Source organism: Oryctolagus cuniculus, chromosome 8 (assembly GCF_051225735.1).
Source record: "Oryctolagus cuniculus isolate XC-2025 breed Fujian yellow rabbit chromosome 8, ASM5122573v1, whole genome shotgun sequence".
In the NCBI taxonomy this organism is placed as follows: domain Eukaryota; kingdom Metazoa; phylum Chordata; class Mammalia; order Lagomorpha; family Leporidae; genus Oryctolagus; species Oryctolagus cuniculus.
Window position 1 is genome coordinate 101,810,019 of NC_142874.1, and position 18,887 is coordinate 101,828,905.

The following is an 18,887-nucleotide window of genomic DNA, read 5'->3' on the forward strand; positions in this document are numbered from 1 at the left end:
TAAATAATATGCAATTATCTGGCCTTGTTCTAAACTTTCCTGGCTGCACTGCTTCAAAGTTGCTTCCTCTTGTCTGTCTTGATTTTGCTTCTCTTTGACTGATGGCTTTAAGCATGTATATGAGATTGTGGTGGTAGCATCATTTGATGTCTCTTCACCTTCCTCACGCTAGTTAACGTCTTCCAGTAGTTGGTTAAAGGTTACCTGCTAGGAGAGTCCCCCCTCTCATTCTCACCTCCACGAGACTCTGCTGAGCAGTCTTCTTTTCTCTCCCAGAAGCTTCAACGCTTGCCTCTATTGACACATGGGATACTAGCCACTCGGTTATCTGCCTTTCCGACTAGAATACTAGTTTCTCCTAGACAGAGACTCCTACTTCAGTTGTACATCTCCGCCCTCCCCATCTTATACTTTTCTTTCCCTATACTTCATGTCCCTTAGATATAGCCTGGAACCTAGAACAAATCTGGTTTTTGGTAAACAATCATCAAATAAACGAAGTCAAAGACTGGAAAGACATGAAATAAAGGAAGTCCAGTTTAAAGTCAGGTGGGTTTGACAGGAGTTAAAGATATGAGATATCTGGGGATGGCGCTGAGGGCAGGGCCTCCCTCTGTGGCACTGACATCCCATATGAGTTCCGGTTCATGTCCTGGATCCTCCTCTTCCAAATCAGCTCTCTGCTTTAGGTCTGGTAAAGCAGTGGATGATGGTCCAAATGCTTGGGCTCCTGCAACCACATGGGAGACCTGGAGGAAGCTCCTGGCTCCTGTCTTCAGATCATTGGCTCAGCTCCAGCCATTTGGGGAGTAAACCAATGGATGGAAGACGTCTCTCTGTCTATCCCTTCCTCTGACTCTCAAATAAATGAATAAAATTTTTTAAAAGAAAAAGATATGAGAAATCTGATAAACTGGAGTCTATCCAAACATGACATTTTGGTGGTGCCATCTTGCATACCTCCATGTGATAACCTCTCAAAATGGGACTATCCTCTTTCCTGCAGTTGTTCTTTATCTGTTAGAAACTTCAAGATTTATCATCATGTCAACTATCATCCTTGATCCTTTTCTTGTTTTTCAATGTTTCTGTTAAAACTTTAGTAACAAGGGGGCCAGTGCTGTTGCATAGTAGGTAAAGCCGCTGCCTACAGTGCCAGCATCCCATATGGGAGCTGGTTTGAGTCCTGGCTGCTCCACTTCCAATCCAGCTCTCTGCTATTGCCTGGGAAGGCAGTAGAAGATGGTTCAAGTCCTCGGGCCCCTGCACCTGTGTGGGAGACCCAGAAGAAGCTCTCCTGGCTCCTGGCTTCAGATTGGTGCAGTTCTGGCCATTATAGCCAATTGAGGAGTGAACCAGCAGATGGAAGACCTCTCTTTTTCTCTCTCTCTCTCTCTCTCTCTCTGCCTTTCCTTCTCTCTGTGTAACTCTGATTTTCAAATAAATAAATAAATCTTAAAAAAAAAAAAAACTTTAGCAACCAGAAGTGACACATCACTGCAGATGTGATCTGACAAGGAGAGAGTAGGGTAAGATATTATCTCTCTTGCTCTTGGCAAAATGCTTCTGACGTAGAGCCCAAGATATATTAAAATGGATTACAGCAAATATGACTTGCACTAAGCTCATACTGAATTTACCTTCAACTTAACAGCTTTGAACAGCTGTCAAACCAGAATTCTAATATCCAGACTTAGTCTAATTGATTTTGAACCTGTATTTTATCTTTGAAATTTCAATTTTCAGGCTTATTATTCAGTCAATATTAATAATTTGGATTTGACTATGCAATACAACATAAGCTTTCTCTCTTCCAGTTACATAATTTACAAATTTGATAGGCATGATATATTCATTTACATATATGTAGTGATAAACATTTTGAAAATATTAGATCAAAAGATAGACTCTTATGGATGACCACAAAGAGTTGCTTGCATTTCAAGGTGAAATATTTATCAGTGCAGTTTGGGCGTTTTTCTGGTTCCATATCTCTCAAACTGAAGGTAAAACCCCTGGGTGCAAGTTATACATATTAGGAATTATACAAAGCTTTAGAATACATGAAAGGCATATTTTAGACATATCATATCATGCAAAGATTTGATTGATAGTTCTAAGAATATTAATTTTTGCTTGAATAGTGGGGAAATACAACTAAATAATAGGCAAATTATTTCAGGCATGATTTTCAATTTTATAGAAAATCATGTTATAGTTTCTGAGAGTAATTATTAGACATTTAAATATTTTCATTTTTTCCCCTAAGTCCAGATTGTTTATTATCTTGTGCTCTCAAGGAGCCCACTGGTAAAACTCGTGAGTGGCACCAATCTATTCTGACCTTTCAATAACTTCAAAAAGTTTTTCACAAGGAATTCTGTCAAGCAGCAAATAGAATTCAGCAAACAATATATATATAATAGTCTCCCAATCTACAAAACCTGTCTAAGAGGGCTGGGTTTGTAAGTGTTTATTCTTAAATTGTCTTATTTTAACTACCATCAAATCATTTATTTGATAAAATATTCAATAGCTCTCTAAATGGACATGCTTAGTATACTAAACTCTGATTGTCAGAATATCTTCTCCTTACCTTTGAAAATTTGGACAATATATTGCTCTCATATTTTGGTCCTTTTCCCAAGTATTCCTCTAGTATTTCTAAGTTACGATATTGCAATTACATCTGCTTGCCAGGCATGTTGATTTACTCTTCTTTTATTGACTTTAACTCTAATCTTACCAATTTAAATATTACTTTGTTTTTGACAGAGAAAACAAAATCCAAAGGATTTGAATGTTTCTGTTTTCTCTCCATTAGCAGACAAGCTGATATCAGTTTCAGGAAGCAGTCAATGGATGACTTCTTTTTCATTCTACATATTGCTAAAAACACTATTTCCCTTTATATTTGTCTTGCAACTTTAGCTAATCCTGGATTCAGTCTGTCTGGCACAAATTTAAGTTTGTGAAACTTGTTCTCTGTTCTTTCTAAATGTCATCTCCCTTCCTTGTACATTAAAATAGGTACCAGCCCAAAGAGGTCTACATGGGCCCACTGCACCCTCTTCTGCTCTCTTAACATTGATTAACACAATTTTGTAGTTGAGTTTCTGTTTTTAGAGTTCACTAGAGTCATATTTACATACTTTTATGTTTTCTGAAAATTTTTAATTGCACCCATCTGAATTCTAAGGTATAAGTCTGTCTGCAGTCACATTTATTTGTGTTGTTTTTATAGATTCCAAGTTGTAAGACCGATTTCTCCTAGGGAATTCCCTACTTCCAAATTATCAGTCAGTGGTATACTATTGATCAGAATTTAATCAAAAATACCAATTTATTATTTTTCTTTCTCAAAATTCAGTGAGATGAAGATTTTCATCAAGATTAGTCTATTTATCAATTGTTGTGCTTTTAGTGGAATAGTTTAAATCAAGAGCCCCACCTTCCAACCCTTAATTATATAAAGCTTCTTGCATAAAAGTTTCTATCAGTTTTATTTTTATATGTTAAATATTTAGCCAAATTCTATCACATGTAACAAAAATTAATGTGTAACAAATCCTTGAAGAAAGAGCAATTGTTTGGCTTTCTTCCACCTGTTAGTTTGTGGGGACTACGATAAAGATATGCTATAATGCATCAGGTGTATTGTGTGCCACAGAAATAAAATATCTGACTTCAAGGATCTCATTAACTGAATGGAAGGACCAAGCAAAAAGGCAGATGTGCTTAAAATACTTCATACTGTCCCTAAATGACATAGTCAATAATTTTCAAGTTTCTACTTCACTTCCTGCTACTTCTTTTGATAGGAACAGCCTTCAATATGTCATAATTTTCTAAGTCAAAATCCTTCTATGTTTTCTCCATTTAGAATTCTATCCCTTTTCAATTAGTTATACTCATGACCTGTCAATATGCAAAAGTGACCTATTATCAGCATATCAGTAGGCGTGGCACTAAAATCTAAACAGGCCTTCCTAAGGCTTCAGAAGTGTTTGCTTGATCATTGCTTTTTCCTTAATTCACTGAAACTCACAAATATGCACAGAGGTGCAAAGCATTATGATACATGATGGAGGAAATGTTAGAGAAGTAAACTATAGGATTTTATGGTGCCAGATCTGGAGAGGGCCCTTTTTTTAGGAGTTTAAAATCCAGTAGGGAGCAGAAAGTTCCATGGGTAATGATCCTGGAGCCATGTTGCCCATTTCAATGCTAATAAATGTGAAGAAATGGTTGGATAAATATTAGTTCATCTTAAGAAAATTCAAAGGCGTTTAATGATATGGAGCTTGTGGGGTTCTACTTCCAAAGGAAAAGTCATTTAGGAAACTAACTGCCTCTAACTACCAAAATGCTTTCCACAGTAAAAATGTTAAAGGAACAGGGTTCTAAAATATATCATGTCTTTCTGGCATCAAAAATTGATCATGACATCAATCATTGCGGGTGTCTCAGGGTTATTGTTTAAATATTCACTAACATGCTAGCATTATCCAACAGTGATACCCTGGGACAAAATTATGAACAGTGCCACACTGATGAGCCCCACACTAACATGAGTTAGAGTATCTGACCGATTCTTCACTTCCTGTTTCTTGCCCTGCTCAACAAGGCTCCCCCGTGGCTCCCTGCTGTGGTTGGTGTGTCTGCTTTCCATGTAACACCCCCTTGACATTGAACGACCTGCAAAAGGGAAAAGGGATCTGACCAGGTTTTCCTCAAGAAAAAGAAATAGGCACCAGGTGGAGTAGTTACAGGGATTCTCATGAGTAAGCAACAGGGGTTCAGTGTTCTCTACTTTGCTGTTCAGAGATTTTATTTGCTTGCTTTCAATTCTTTATTGTATTCTTGATGGTGAAACTTTTAGCACCATCCTATCCGAGCTGCACGGGAGTATATCACACTGTAGCATTTTTGCATTTCTAAACTGTTTTTTGGCACTGGTTCTTCAAACTAAAGACTAATCTTTTAAAAAAGAATATAAATAGCTATGTCCTTTGTATGCAAAAACGGCCTGCAAATTTAATAGCTTAAAAATTTGGAGTCTGGCACTAGGAATAGCAATCACAGAAGAAATGCTGTGGATGTACTTTCTTAGAAATAATCTTTACTTGGTATATTTTTATTGAGCAAGAAGACTTTTTTTTCTATAATGGGATCAAAAAAGATCAAAACCAGGTTCTTAGTATTCTCCAACAGACTTAGGAGACTGCTGGAGGAGGAGAAATGTTCAGAAATGGCAAGCAAGTACAATGCTGAATCCACTGTAACTCAGAAAGCTCTCTCAGCAATTGCCCAACAAAGCACTCTGCAGAAATACCCGGCATGTAGAGTATACCTCCATGTTCTGAGCGAACGGGTCCTTGGGATCACACAGTGTGGAAGATATCCGATGGTTGCCACGGAAACATCGCTGACTTATATTCTGGGGGACGGGGAATGTCTGCCGAATAATTGTTAACCTTCCGATTGACCTTCTGACAAGTTCTTGTACATCCATATCATTTATTTCCTATAAGACGAGAAACGAAAGAATGACAAGTGTTTTAACCCAGTAACAGAACCACAAAATCAGTATGCTGTTATTTGGAAATGTTAAGGAATTCTGTCACATTACTATGTTTGCTTACTGCCTTCATACATATCCAAATGAAAACAACACGTGCTATTGAAATGACCCACCCATTTGGAGTTGTTGTCTATGCTTTTTTTTTGATACAGTAATTCCTAAATAATTCTAACCAGAGGAATTGACTTAAATATGCTTAATTAAAATAAGTTTATAATGAACTCTGTGGAAAAGTATAGATGTGGTTAAATATTGAAAAAAGCCACAAAATATGTTAGATTTAAAATTCAGTCCTTATGATCATTATGAAATACATATTTTTTTAAAATAAAGTAACACCTGCCATTAGCTTTTTCCAGTGTAATATCAGGAATTCTGTTTCATTAGGGCTTGATGTGCCATGAAAAATGGTTTTATTCAGTAGTTAGTATCATTTCACTGGTTACCAAAAACTCTGTCTGGCAAAGAGCTGGTCACTTTTTAATTCTCTGTGATCTATTCACAAAGTAAAATTAAACAGTTGTCTGTCAATTCCATTTTAAGCCCTAAAATTAACCATAAGCATTCAAAAGTTAATTAGTATTAGTAATGTTATTATATCTTTAATTTTTTAAATTTCATTTTAATTACTTTTCAACAGATTTAATGTGGTTTGAGGTACAATTCTAAGAACATAATGATATTCCCTTCCTCCCTCTTACTCTAACCTTCCTTCCTTCACCTTTTCTTTTAAGTTATTGAGATAACATAATTTAAATTTACATTACAGTAAAAAGGCTTAATACTTTGCAAAATAATAAATTTAACAAGCAAAAAGACTCTAGTGGGAATTCAGACAACCAGTATAAACAATAATTGAATGAAAAAAATGACCATTTCACCCATATACAGTAGATTTGAAAGTAATCACAGATCATTAAATTTATAATAGTATAATCATTGGCTTCACAAAGGTACAAAATAAAGTTTTACAGAACTATATTTGCAGCAATACGGATACACACAGACATTTCTTTATTTTTTTCTTTTGTTTTTGTTTGTTTTTACAATTTAGCTCCCACATATAAGGGAGAACATGTGGCACTTCTCTCTCAATTTTAAAAAAATTTTCAGAAGTTGTATAGCAGAAACTTTCATCTAAAATTCAGTAGAGATCCATACCATTTATTTCACAATATTAACTAAGTTGTGTTATATATGTGGTTATTTTTCCTTAGTAATGCTAAAATTTTTCAACATTTTGTCAAGCAGTAAACTAGAGTAAAAATGTATATTTAATAAGTGCATACTATATGTTTTGCAAAGTGCTAAATACAATATCAGCATCTCATTTTCTGCTGACATTGAATGACACTGACCCACATGGTCTTTATTCTTAGTTTATAACTAAAGAGACAGGGAGATTCCACGATCTTCATTCAAAATACTCTGCACTCAAAAGATGAATTTTTAAATGACCACAAAAGAGATACCCTCTGAAGTAATTACACATGAAGTACACATTTTCCTACAGGAATTATTTACATAAATATTTATTAATGAAAGGAATTGAGATTATAAAGATATATCATTTCAATACTTAATAGCCTCATGATTCTACAAGAAACAATAAAGTCACCTCTCACCAGTAAAATACTTTAAGAGGACTGTTTTCAAACCATTAAAAGGAGGGGATACTTTTTATAGGTGCCAAAAACTGAAGTTCTCAGGTGCCTCAATAACTCCAGTGTACCTGAAGACATGCCAATTTGAATTGAGTATATTTTGTCTATTATTATTTGGGAAAGGGAAAAGAAAGTAATTTTCTGGACGGAAAGTATCTGCCATCCTGAATGAGAATAACAGACAGTCTGTCTCAAAAAAAGTTCACTTGCAATTTTAGTTTTGACACATGATCTCAAAAACAGTTTGATAGTGGTAGGAAAACTTGATCAGGCCGTTACTTTATATTTACAGAACTTTACTTCTGCATTTTGCAAGGCATATTTCAAAAGCAGCAGCTGCAACATTATATAAACGCTGAAAGACAAGTGATCACTTAATCTGGAAGGAGATTCTTTGGAAGGAAAATAAAGACCATAAGTAAAATTCTGCATTAAAACGTGACACCATCATACACTCTATAAGGATGTACAGTTTTAAAGCTCTGAGTTTTAAGAGTAACATATAAACTGTAAGATTTTTTGAAATAACCATGTGAAGAACTAGCACTCTCTCCTGAGCCTCCAGCACCACCAATCTGTGCTAAGACAAACAGAACTTTTCTGAGCTTCAAAGAAGTTTAAGACTGTACTATAGGGGTGGATGCTGTGGCATAGTGGGCTAAGCTTCTGCTTGTGGTGCCAGCACCCCATATGGGCACCGGTTCGTGTCCCAGCTGCTCCTCTTCTGATCTAGCTCTCTGCTATGGCCTGGGAAAGCAGTCAAGATGGCCCAAGTGCTTGGACCCTAGAATCCACGTAGTAGACCTGGAAGAGGTTTCTGGTTCTTGGCTTCAGATTAGCCTGGCTCCAGTCATTGTGGCCATTTGTGGAGTGAATCAGAGGATGGAAGACCTTTCTGTCTGTCTCTCCTTCTCTCTGTCCATAGTTCTACCTCTCAAATAAAAAAAATAAAACCTTAAAAAAATAATCTGAACTAGAAAATTATTTGTCATTCTTGTAGTCTTTATTTGATTGAATATATTTATGAATAGAATTAATGTTGCGATAAAAATGAACAAACATGTCTTTATATGGTCTTCTTCCCACAAACTAATTGACTTGGCTAATCAAAAATTCATTTAATGATATATCAATAATCAATGAATAGGAATATGTCCAAGAAAATTTGAAGATGTCCAAGAAAATTTTTACTTTCCTCTAATAGTTTCTTGGGGTTGTTTCTGAACTGTATACAACCAAAAGAGGAAGGGAACAATAAAACACTTGCTGGGGATGCAGCTCAGTCCAGAAATCACCACTTCCCAGGACAAATCCTTTGGGAGAACTGAGTAAGTCCCAAATCCGTGTGCTGATCAGCTTACACTACATGACTAGACACTCAGGGAAAGGAAAACTCTCACAACCCTTTAACTCAGATGCCAAATTAGACCATATACACTATTCCAGAAAAATAGTTTCCTACTTCCCCTTTTCACCACCCCCTTTGTCATTCTCCTACCTCTTAGCATCTAACAAAATTCTTAGCTCATGGTAGGTCTTCAATAAGTGCTGATATTAAAATTTTTCTGGGGGCTACCAATGTGGCATAGCGTGTAAAGGTGCCGCCTGCAGTATGGGCTGCTCCACTTCTGATTTAGCTCTCTACTAATGTGCTTGGGCCCTGTACCCATGTTGGAGACAGGGAAGAAGTTCCCGGCTCTTGACTTCCGATCAGCCCGGCTACAACCATTGTGTCCATTTGGGGACTAATCCAGCAGATGTTTGAGCTTTGTCTTTGTCTCTCTGTCTCTCTGTAACTCTGCCTTACAAGCAAATAAATAAATCTTTAAAAAAATTTTTTTTTCTGAGTGAAAGAATGAAGGACAAGATTTTATCAATTCATCTTCTAAAGATTAATACCTAAAATTTTAATTCACTGGGATGCCTTAAAATATTAAACAATTCAAAATAAATTTTCATGATCGGATTAATCCATCTAGTATATGGCATAGTTGGCAAACATGTTTTTTCTAGTATGTCAATAGTCTTCCTTCTTGAACAATGACAACCTTTGATGTTTCCATGAAGTTAAATGTTAACATGAGACAATTATTCAAACTTTATGTTGAAATGATTTGGACAACATCAACAGTCGGTCATGTACCAACAGAAAGAGGAATGGAATGGTGAGTTTCTGTTCAACAGGTTATTACTGAGCAGTTTAATTCACCACTGAATTAGACAACTGAAAACATCCATTATGCATATACACTTTTTTTTTTTTTTTTTGACAGGCAGAGTGGACAGTGAGAGAGAGAGAGACAGAGAGAAAGGTCTTCCTTTGCCGTTGGTTCACCCTCCAATGGCTGCCTCAGCCGGCGCGCTGCGGCCTGCACACCGCACTGATCCGAAGCCAGGAGCCAGGTACTTCTCCTGGTCTCCCATGTGGGTGCAGGGCCCAAGCACCTGGGCCATCCTCCACTGCACTCCCTGGCCACAGCAGAGAGCTGGCCTGGAAGAGGGGCAACCGGAACAGAATCTGGCGCCCCGACCAGGACTAGAACCCCATGTGCTGGCGCCGCTAGGCGGAGAATTAGCCTGTTGAGCCATGGCGCCGGCCGTGTATACACTTTTTAAACCTCAAGGAAAATCTCCTAAATCAATAACTTCCTCTTTAATCGCGGTGATCAGCGGATGATAATGGGTTGAAGTATTTTTAAAAGAAATCAGCAAAATCAGATGAGGACATCAAAGGACAAGTTGAGTACTATCAGGGAACAGAAAGGCACATAAAGTCTGACGCTTTTTGTAGCTCTAAATAGTGCATATCTTCTTGTCTCAATTTCCAACTTTTGTAAAACTTAAATAAAGTGCTAGTCCATCTGCTTTAGGGCCCTGAAGGGATTCGCAATACTTATATGGAAAGGCTGTTCTGAGCTGATCCACTGATTGCAGGGGGAAGATAAATACCATCACTAAGTACTAACATATGATTGATTGCACCGTATGAGCTAGCACAGCCTCTCATTATTACAGCACACTTAATGCAAATGAAAAAAATATATTGTTTTCAAGTTCTGCATCAATTTATGTCGTGATGCACAATGCCAACTTTGATTTATAGTTGCTCTCTAAAAAACTATTGGTGCAATAAGATTAAATAAATGTTTGCAACCCATTTTAAAATTAGTAACAAAATAATAGCTGCACAAACCAAACTAGACAGATTCACGTTCTCTTTCTTCCACTGAAATGGGCACTTACATGTTGTCGGGAGTTTCTGTGTTACTTTAAGAGTTTATTTGCTTCCTAGCAAATTTGAGAAATTCCTGTTTTTTTTTTTTTTTTTTCTCATGGAAACTAGATTAAAATACAATTCATCTTATAAACAACTATTTAAATGAAAAGTATATAAGAACAGGATGAGCGTCAAGTTTCTGGAGGCTATGTCAAAGAACATAAAGCAGCTGAGCGGACTCATGTGGAAATGAAATGGCTGAACTTGAATATTTTTTTCTCATGTTATCTTTTCTTATGGGAGAAAATTCAGAAAATACATTCATTCTCTGACTTTGAACCTAGTTTAATAAAACTAATATCCAGAGAATCAGCATCAGGAGGAGATGGCATTCTCTGAAAGAGATATGAGAGGGGACTGCAGCAGCCAGTGTCACTGGTGAGACTGCCTGAGGTAGAACCTTGCAGACCACATGGATATTAAATGTGGCCTGGAGCAACAGCAGAGGGCATGGTATCCACCTAAGCTCATGAAGCCTGCTTCCCATCACCCCAACAATGGCTCCCAGCGAATATCAGGGAATAAGCGCCATCTTGAAAAGCAAGTGCAAGGTGCCGCAGCTTGTGCACATGTGACTAGGGTATTTAATCTAAGAAACAAATCTGCGATCCCCACTATTTTGAGTCTGCCCAGGAAGGCTGGCAGGGAGCAGGGCACCCACTTAAACCTTTGAGGCACTCCCTTCCCCTGTATATCACTGGTGCCTGTACTCAAACTGCCAAGGCAGAACACTGACAGGCAGTTGGCTCTGGGGAAGCCTCAGCTCTCTCCATGAATGGAGGACGCTTGCAGGGCTAAGAGTGGATCTCCTGCTCTCTGTGACTGTGGGAGTCCTGTACACGATGACTGTGGGAATTCTGTGACTGTACGATATGGCATGGAGAATAGCTGTGTCTCCGGGCAATTAATGTGTCTGGCTTCTGAGGCTCAGATTTCCCTAGAGTGCCTGGGGCGGATCATTGCAGAGTGTTCTGTGCTCACACTGAATTTGCACATTCTTTGTGTGATTCTTGCAAATGCCGGAGTGGGTGGACAGCCACTATATGCTTGCCCTGAGCATTGATCATCTTAGCAGAGAGCAGGTGAGACACTGATCATATAAGCTGATGTTATCATACGCTCCACGCTGCTGACAACAGAGGAGATCTACCACACCCAATGAGGGTGTCAACCTGGACTGTTGTATGGTACTCAAGCACTGACCAGCACTTCCTGGACCCACCAAGGACACACCTCTGAATAACCACTGAAGGATGAGACACTCCACTAAACCAGAGGCATATTTTAAAATAAAGGCCATCAGAGGAGAAAATCAACAATAGTTCCACAAACGCATGTAGAAATGCAAGATGCAAGAAAAAGGAAGACAATATGACTCTCACAAAGGAACACAACAACTTCAATAGTAGAATGTAAAGTTGAAGAGATTGATGAAATTCCTGAAAAAAAATTAAAAAGAATGATCATAGGATTACTCAAAAGCAATGAGAAGCAAATCTATGAATTAAAGAAATCAATACATGACATGAATAATTTTCCTGTGATATGTATATTGAAGAAAAATTAAACCAAAATATTATAAATGAATGATTCAACATGTCAAATAAAAAATACAGTAGAAAGCCTTAATCACAGACTTTGTGAGGCAGAAGAAAGAATATCCCAGCTGGGGCTGGCAAAGTGGTACAGTAGGCTAAGGCTCCACCAGCAGCACAGCATCTCCTGTGGGCACTGGTTCATGTTGGTTGCTCCTATTCTTATCCAGCTGTCTGCTAATTGCCTGAGAAAGCAGTGGAAGATGACCCAAGTGGTTGGGCCCCTGTATGTGTGCAGTAGACCCTGAAGAAACTCTTGGCTTCTGGCTTCATATCACCCCAACTCTGGCCATTGTGGCCAATTGGGGAGTGAATCAGTGGATGGAAGACCTTTCTCTCTGTCTCTCCCTCTGTTTCTCTGTAACTCTGCTTTACAAGTAAATAAATAAAAACTTTTAAAGAAAAGAATATGTGAGCCAGGGGAAAAATCTTTGGAAAATATTTGTCAGACAAGAAAAAAATAAATTAGAAAAGTTAAAAACAGAGTTGGAGATTTATGAGATACTATAAGATGACTTAACATACAGGTCTTAAGAGTTCATGAAGGTGTAGAAAAAGAGCATGGAGCAGAAGGCCTATTCAGTGAAGTCCTATTCCTTTCCTAATTTGTAGAAAGAAAAGGAAACCCAACTACATTAAGCACATAGAACTCCTTAAACTATCTTCACCATAAAACATTTAGTTAAAACTTCCCACGAAAAAACATAAAGAAAAGATTCTGAAATGTGCATGAAAGTTATGCCAGATTAACTTCAGAGATGTCCAATTAGACTGACAGCTGATTTCTCATTACAAACTGTAGAGGCTAGGAGAGAATGGAGACATAGTATAAGACTTCAAAGAAAAACACTGACAATCCAGAATATTGTACTCTACAACGTTCTTATTTGTGAATAAAGACCATTCATAACAAACAGAAATTGAAGGATTTGCTACTACTTGTCAAGCATTACAAATGATACTTAAGTATGTGCTACACACAGAAACACAGAAAGATAGGCATCATTATGAAAGAATGTGAAGGCAGAAAAACTCCTAATAAAAGAACAAAGGAAATCTAAAGTAAACAACAGAAATATTTATGGAAAAATGGAAGGGCAAAGTCATTACTTATTAATAAGAACCTTGAATGTAAATAGTCTATATTCTCAAGTTAAAAAATAAATACTGGCTGACTGGATTAAAAAATCTATTTGTTGCCTACAAGAAATACATCTCACCAACAAAGATATATGCAGAGGAGTAGTCATCCTACTATCAGACAAAATAGACTTTATCACCAATATTGTTAAAAGGAACAAAGAGGGACATTATGTAATGATTAAAAGCTCAATTCAATAAGAAGTTGTGAATCTCCTAAATGTATATGCATCCAATGCCAGAGTGCCTGGCTATTTAAAAACAATGGTGATGGATCTAAAGTGAGACACAGATTCAAATATAATAATAATGGGGGACTTCAAACCCCACTTTCATCAGTGGACAGATCATCTAGACAAACTGTCAACAGAGAAACAGTAGAAATAATCTGCACTATGGAACAAATGGACCTAACTGATGCCTATAAGATTTAATTGCACCCTTGCAGAATACACATTCTTCTCATTAGTACATGGAACTGTCTCTTGAATTGACCATATGCTGGGCCATAAAGCAAGTCTCAGCAAATTAAAAAAAAAAAAATTGGAATCCACCATGCATCTTCTCTAACCACAATGGAATGAGATTAACAACTTAAGCAACCCAGAAAATGTGCAAACCCATGGAGACTGAACAACATGCTCCTAAATGAACAGTGGATTATAGAAGAAATCAAATAGGAAATAAAATATTCCTTGGAATTAATGAAAATGACAATACAACATATAAAAACCTATGTGATACGGCAAAATTAAAATAAAAAATATCAGTGAAATTAAGAGCTGGTTTTTTGAAAAAATAAACAAAATTGATAAATATTGACCAACAAACTAAAAAAATAAGTTAGGAGAATGAAATTAATAAAATCAGAGATAAAAAAGGAGCTGTTACAATGGATACCACAGAAATAAAAATGAATCACCATGAATTAATACATACAGCTATCTGCCAACAAATTTGAAAATCTAGAAAAAAATGATAGATTTATGGACACATAAAATCTACCAAAATTGAGTAATGAAGACATAGAAAGCCTAAATAGTCCATTAACCAAAATAGAGACTAATCAGTAATAAAGACCCTCCAAAGAAAAGCCCAGGACCAGAGACTTCACTACAAAATTCTACCAAACTATTAAATAATAACTAGTTCCAATTCTTCTCAAACTATTCAAAATAATTGAAAGGAAGGGTATCCTCCCCAAATCCCTTTCATGAGCCAGTGTCTCCTTAATTCCAAAACCAGAAAAAGATGCAACAAAGAGAGAACTGTAGACCAATATCCCTGATGAACATAGACACAAAAATTCTCAACAAAATAGTAGCTAATCAAATCCAACAGCACATCAGAAAGATCATTCATTCAGACCAAGTGGGATTCAGCCCTGATATGCAAGAATAGTTCAACATATGTACATCAATAAATGTGACACATCACATTGACAAATTGAAGAATAAGAGCCATATGATTATCTCAATAGGTGCAGAGAAAGCATTAGAGAAAATACAACATCCTTTCATGATAAAAACCTGAAGCGAACTGGATATCTAAGGAACATACATCAACACAATCAAGGCAATAGATGACAAACCCAAGCCAGCATCATAATGAATGGGGAAAAGCTGGAAGCATTTCCATTAAGATCCAGAACCAGACAAGGATGTCCACTTTTATCATTGCTATTCAATATAGTTCTGAAAGTTTTAGCCAGAGTCTTTATGCAAGAACAGAAATCAAAAGGATACACATTGTGGCCAGAGTGCTGTTTAGGACATCTGCCATTCTATGGGTCTGGTGTGTATCTCACTTCCCATGTTGGATCGTTCTCTCCCTTTTTTATTCTATCAGCTAGTATTTTCAGACACTATTCTTGTTTATGTGATCCCTTTGGTTCTTAGTCCTATCATTATGATCAACTGTGAACAGAAATTGATCACTGGGACTAGTGAGATGGCATTGGTACATGCCACCTCGATGGGATTGAATTGGAATCCCCTGGTATGTTTCTAACTCTACCGTTTGAGGTAGGTCAGCTTGAGCATCAGCCCTTAAGGCATGCAGATCCAGCTGAAATGCCCATGAGAGTATTTCAGGCATGGAAAGCCAAGACACTCTGGGAAAAAAAAAAAAAAAAAAAAAAAAAAAACCACACCCTAAATGAAAGATCTCCGCGAGTGAGATCCCAATGGAAAGAATAGGCCATTAAAGAAGGAGGTACCTTTCTCTGAAGGGAGGAGAGAACTTCCACTTTGACCATGGGCTTCTCTAAATATAATCAGCATCGGTGAACTCAGGGGGCTTCCATAGCCTTGGCAACTCATGACAAGAGCCTAGGGTGATTACTGATGCCACAAACAAGAGTGTCAATTTGTTAAGTCAACAACGGGAGTCACTGTGCACTTACTCCTCATGTAGGATCTCTGTCCTTAGTGTGCTGTACATTGAGATTTAATGCTATAACTAGTACTCGAACAGTATTTTTCACTTTATGTTTCTGTGTGGGAGCAAGCTGTTGAAATATTTACTTAATGTATGCTAAACTGATCTTCTGTATATAAAGAGAATCGAAAATGAATCTTGATGTGAATGGAAGGGGGGAGGGAGAAGGAAAGGGGAGGGTTGCGGGTGGGAGGGAAGTTATGGGGGGGGGCATTGTAATCCACAAGCTGTACTTTGGAAATTTATATTCATTAAATAAAAGTTAAAAAATTTAAAAAAAAGGATACACATTGTAAAGGAAGAAATCAAATTATCCTTATTTGCAGATGACATAATCTTATATATAGGGAAACCAAAAGACTCCACTAAGAAACTATTGATAGTTTAGTAAAGTTGCAGATATAAAATCAACACACAAAGATAAATAGTCTTTTTATACACAGACAATGCCATGGCCAAGAAAGAACTTGTAATGTCAGTACCATTCACAATAGTCACAAAAATTTTTAATATCTTGGAATAAATTTTTCTAAAGAGGTGAAGATCTCTATGATGAAAATTATAAACCATTAAAGAAATAAATAGAAGACACAAAAAATAGAGAAATCTTCCATGTTCATGAATTAGAAGAATTAATATCATTGGGATCACCAGGAATCTATAAATTCCTGTCAATCACAATACTAAATGACATTTTTTTTCAGCTCTAGAAGAAACAATGCTATAATACAAAAGGAAATACAAGAGACCTTAAATATTTAAGGCAATCACAAAAAAAAAAAATCTAAGTCAGAGGCATCACAATATCAGCTTTCAAGATATACCACCAGGCAGTTTAATCAAATCATCCTGGTACTGGCACAAAAATAGACTTGTAGACCAATGGAACTGAATAGAAACACCATAAGTTAATCCACACATCTACAACCAACTAATCCTTGACCAAGGAGCTGAAATCAATCCCAGCAACTAATGATGCTGGGAAAATTGTATCTATACATGCAGAAATATTACACAAGACCTCTACTTTATACCTTATACAAAAATCAACTCATAAGGGATGATGGATCTAAATCTATGACCTGATAACATCAAATTACTAGAGGAGAACATTGGGCCAACTCTGCAAGATATTGGCACAGGCAAAGACTTCTTGGAAAAGACCCCAGAAACACAAGAATAAAAGAAAAATATACAAATGGGACTATATCAAATGAAAAAGCTTCCATACTGCAAAGGAAACACTCAACAAAGTTAAAAGGTAACTGATAGAATGGGAGAAATTATTTGCAAACTTTGCAACTGATAAGGGTTTAATATCCAGTATCTAGAAAGAGCTCAAGAAACTCAACAACAACAAAACCAACAATCTAGTTAAGAAAAGACTTGAACAGGTATTTCTCAAAGGATGAAATTCAAATGGCCAACAGACACACGAAAAAATGCTCAGGATTACTAGTCATCAGAGAAATGCAAATGAAAACCGCAATGAAGTTTCACCTCACCCCAGTTAGAATGATTATGATACAGAAATCAACACACAATAAATGCAGGGAAGGATGTTGGGGGGAGGTACCCTAATACACTGTTGGTGGGAATGTAAACTAATATAACCATTGTGGAAGACGTTATGGAGATTCCTCAGAAATCTGAAAAGAGATCTACCATATGACTCAGCCATCCCACTCCTGGGAATTTACCCAAACAAAATGAAATCAGCATATGAAAGAATTATCTGTACCCTCATGTTTATTGTTGCCCAATTCAGAATAGTTAAGACATGGAATCAACCCAGATGTCCATTAACCTATGACTGGATAAAGAAAATAATGTGTTTTATATACACTGTGGAATATTACTCAGCTGTAAAAAAGAATGAAATCCTATCTTTTGCAACAAAATGGATACAACTGGAAACCATTATACTTAGTGAAATAAGCCAGTCCCCAAAAAACAAATATCATATGTTTTCTCTGATCTGTGGTAACTAATAGGCTACCAAAACATTTAATATATATGAGCAAAATTCATATTTTCAGATCTGATTATTGTTTATAGCCCTTGTCTCTACTGTTGAGGAATAGTGTTTTTTGTTTTTTCTTCTAACTATTTGTTAAATTCTTTACTAAGTGGAGAGTTAAGCTGAGGATTACAAAGAAAATAAAGTGAAATTATGTCATTGTCAAAATTAGAAGAAAGAATAATAAAGGAATGAGACAGGAGAGTGGGAGCATGGGCAGGAGGGAGAGTAGGGTGGGAAGTATCACTATACTCCTAAGTCTTGTATAAATGAAATTTGTTCACCTTATGTAAAAAATTATTTTTTAAAAAATAGCACTTAGGATGCCTACATCCCTTCCCCCAAAATAATAAAATGAGTAGTTCTTTAAAGTAAAATAAAATAGATAAAAATTAAAAAATAATAACTTATGTAAATGGTGTAGGTTTTAAACATAGCAAGTATTAGAAAGCATTAGATTTCCCAGAAGAAATAATTTCCTTTGTTCAAGGACTAGAAAGCATGGCTGTGGGTACAAAGGAGAACAGTTTAGGTGTAGATATAGGTATAGAGATGAGATGATGCTGTAGGTGAAGCTGTGATTATGAAAGTTTGTAGCAGAAATCCCAAGTTTGAAGGGTGAAAAAAAGAATTGAGATATTTTATATAGTTTTCTAAAGTTGTGACATTTCTTGAGTTATCTATTAGATTGCTTTGTTTTTATAACAGAATAGTGATCCAAATTATGAAACAACCACTTAAAGACAGTATTTTCTCTTCCAAATTTTTTATGAAGCAAGGTTTAACAATAAGATCAACAGGTAGCATCTCATTATGCATGAGAGATATAAGAAACTATAAATATATATTTTTTTATTTTTTCCATGCTATTCATCACTAAGGAGGTATATAGGTAGTGGTGATTTCTTCCAAAAAACACACTGACCCTTAAACAGTGAATAAATGACTGTTTTGTCCTGGGTTGCTCTATTTGGGTTCATACTTCTTAGATTCAAGTATAGTTTTAGGTGTTGAATTGAGTATAGAAAAAAAATCACTTTAGGGATTCCTATGGTAATCATATAAAAAGATAGAAGGGAATGTCTATTTCTATTTAATGATGTAAATTTAAATTTTATTTGATTAATACATGTATCTAAGGAGGCAAGAAATAACTTCTTTTTGCTTA

The 18,887-nt window shown here is 36.3% G+C and overlaps 1 protein-coding gene across 3 annotated transcripts in view; it reads right to left on the reverse strand.

Moving 5' to 3' along the window:
* GRID2 (glutamate ionotropic receptor delta type subunit 2) overlaps window positions 1–18,887 on the reverse strand; it is a 1,603,946-nt gene that overhangs the window by 639,941 nt on the left and 945,118 nt on the right. For all 3 annotated transcript variants that reach the window (XM_051819557.3, XM_051819556.3, XM_002716957.6), the window contains exon 6: window positions 5,354–5,527. In XM_051819557.3, the coding sequence (XP_051675517.1) occupies window positions 5,354–5,527 (174 nt within the window). The remainder of the gene's footprint in view (window positions 1–5,353; window positions 5,528–18,887) is intronic.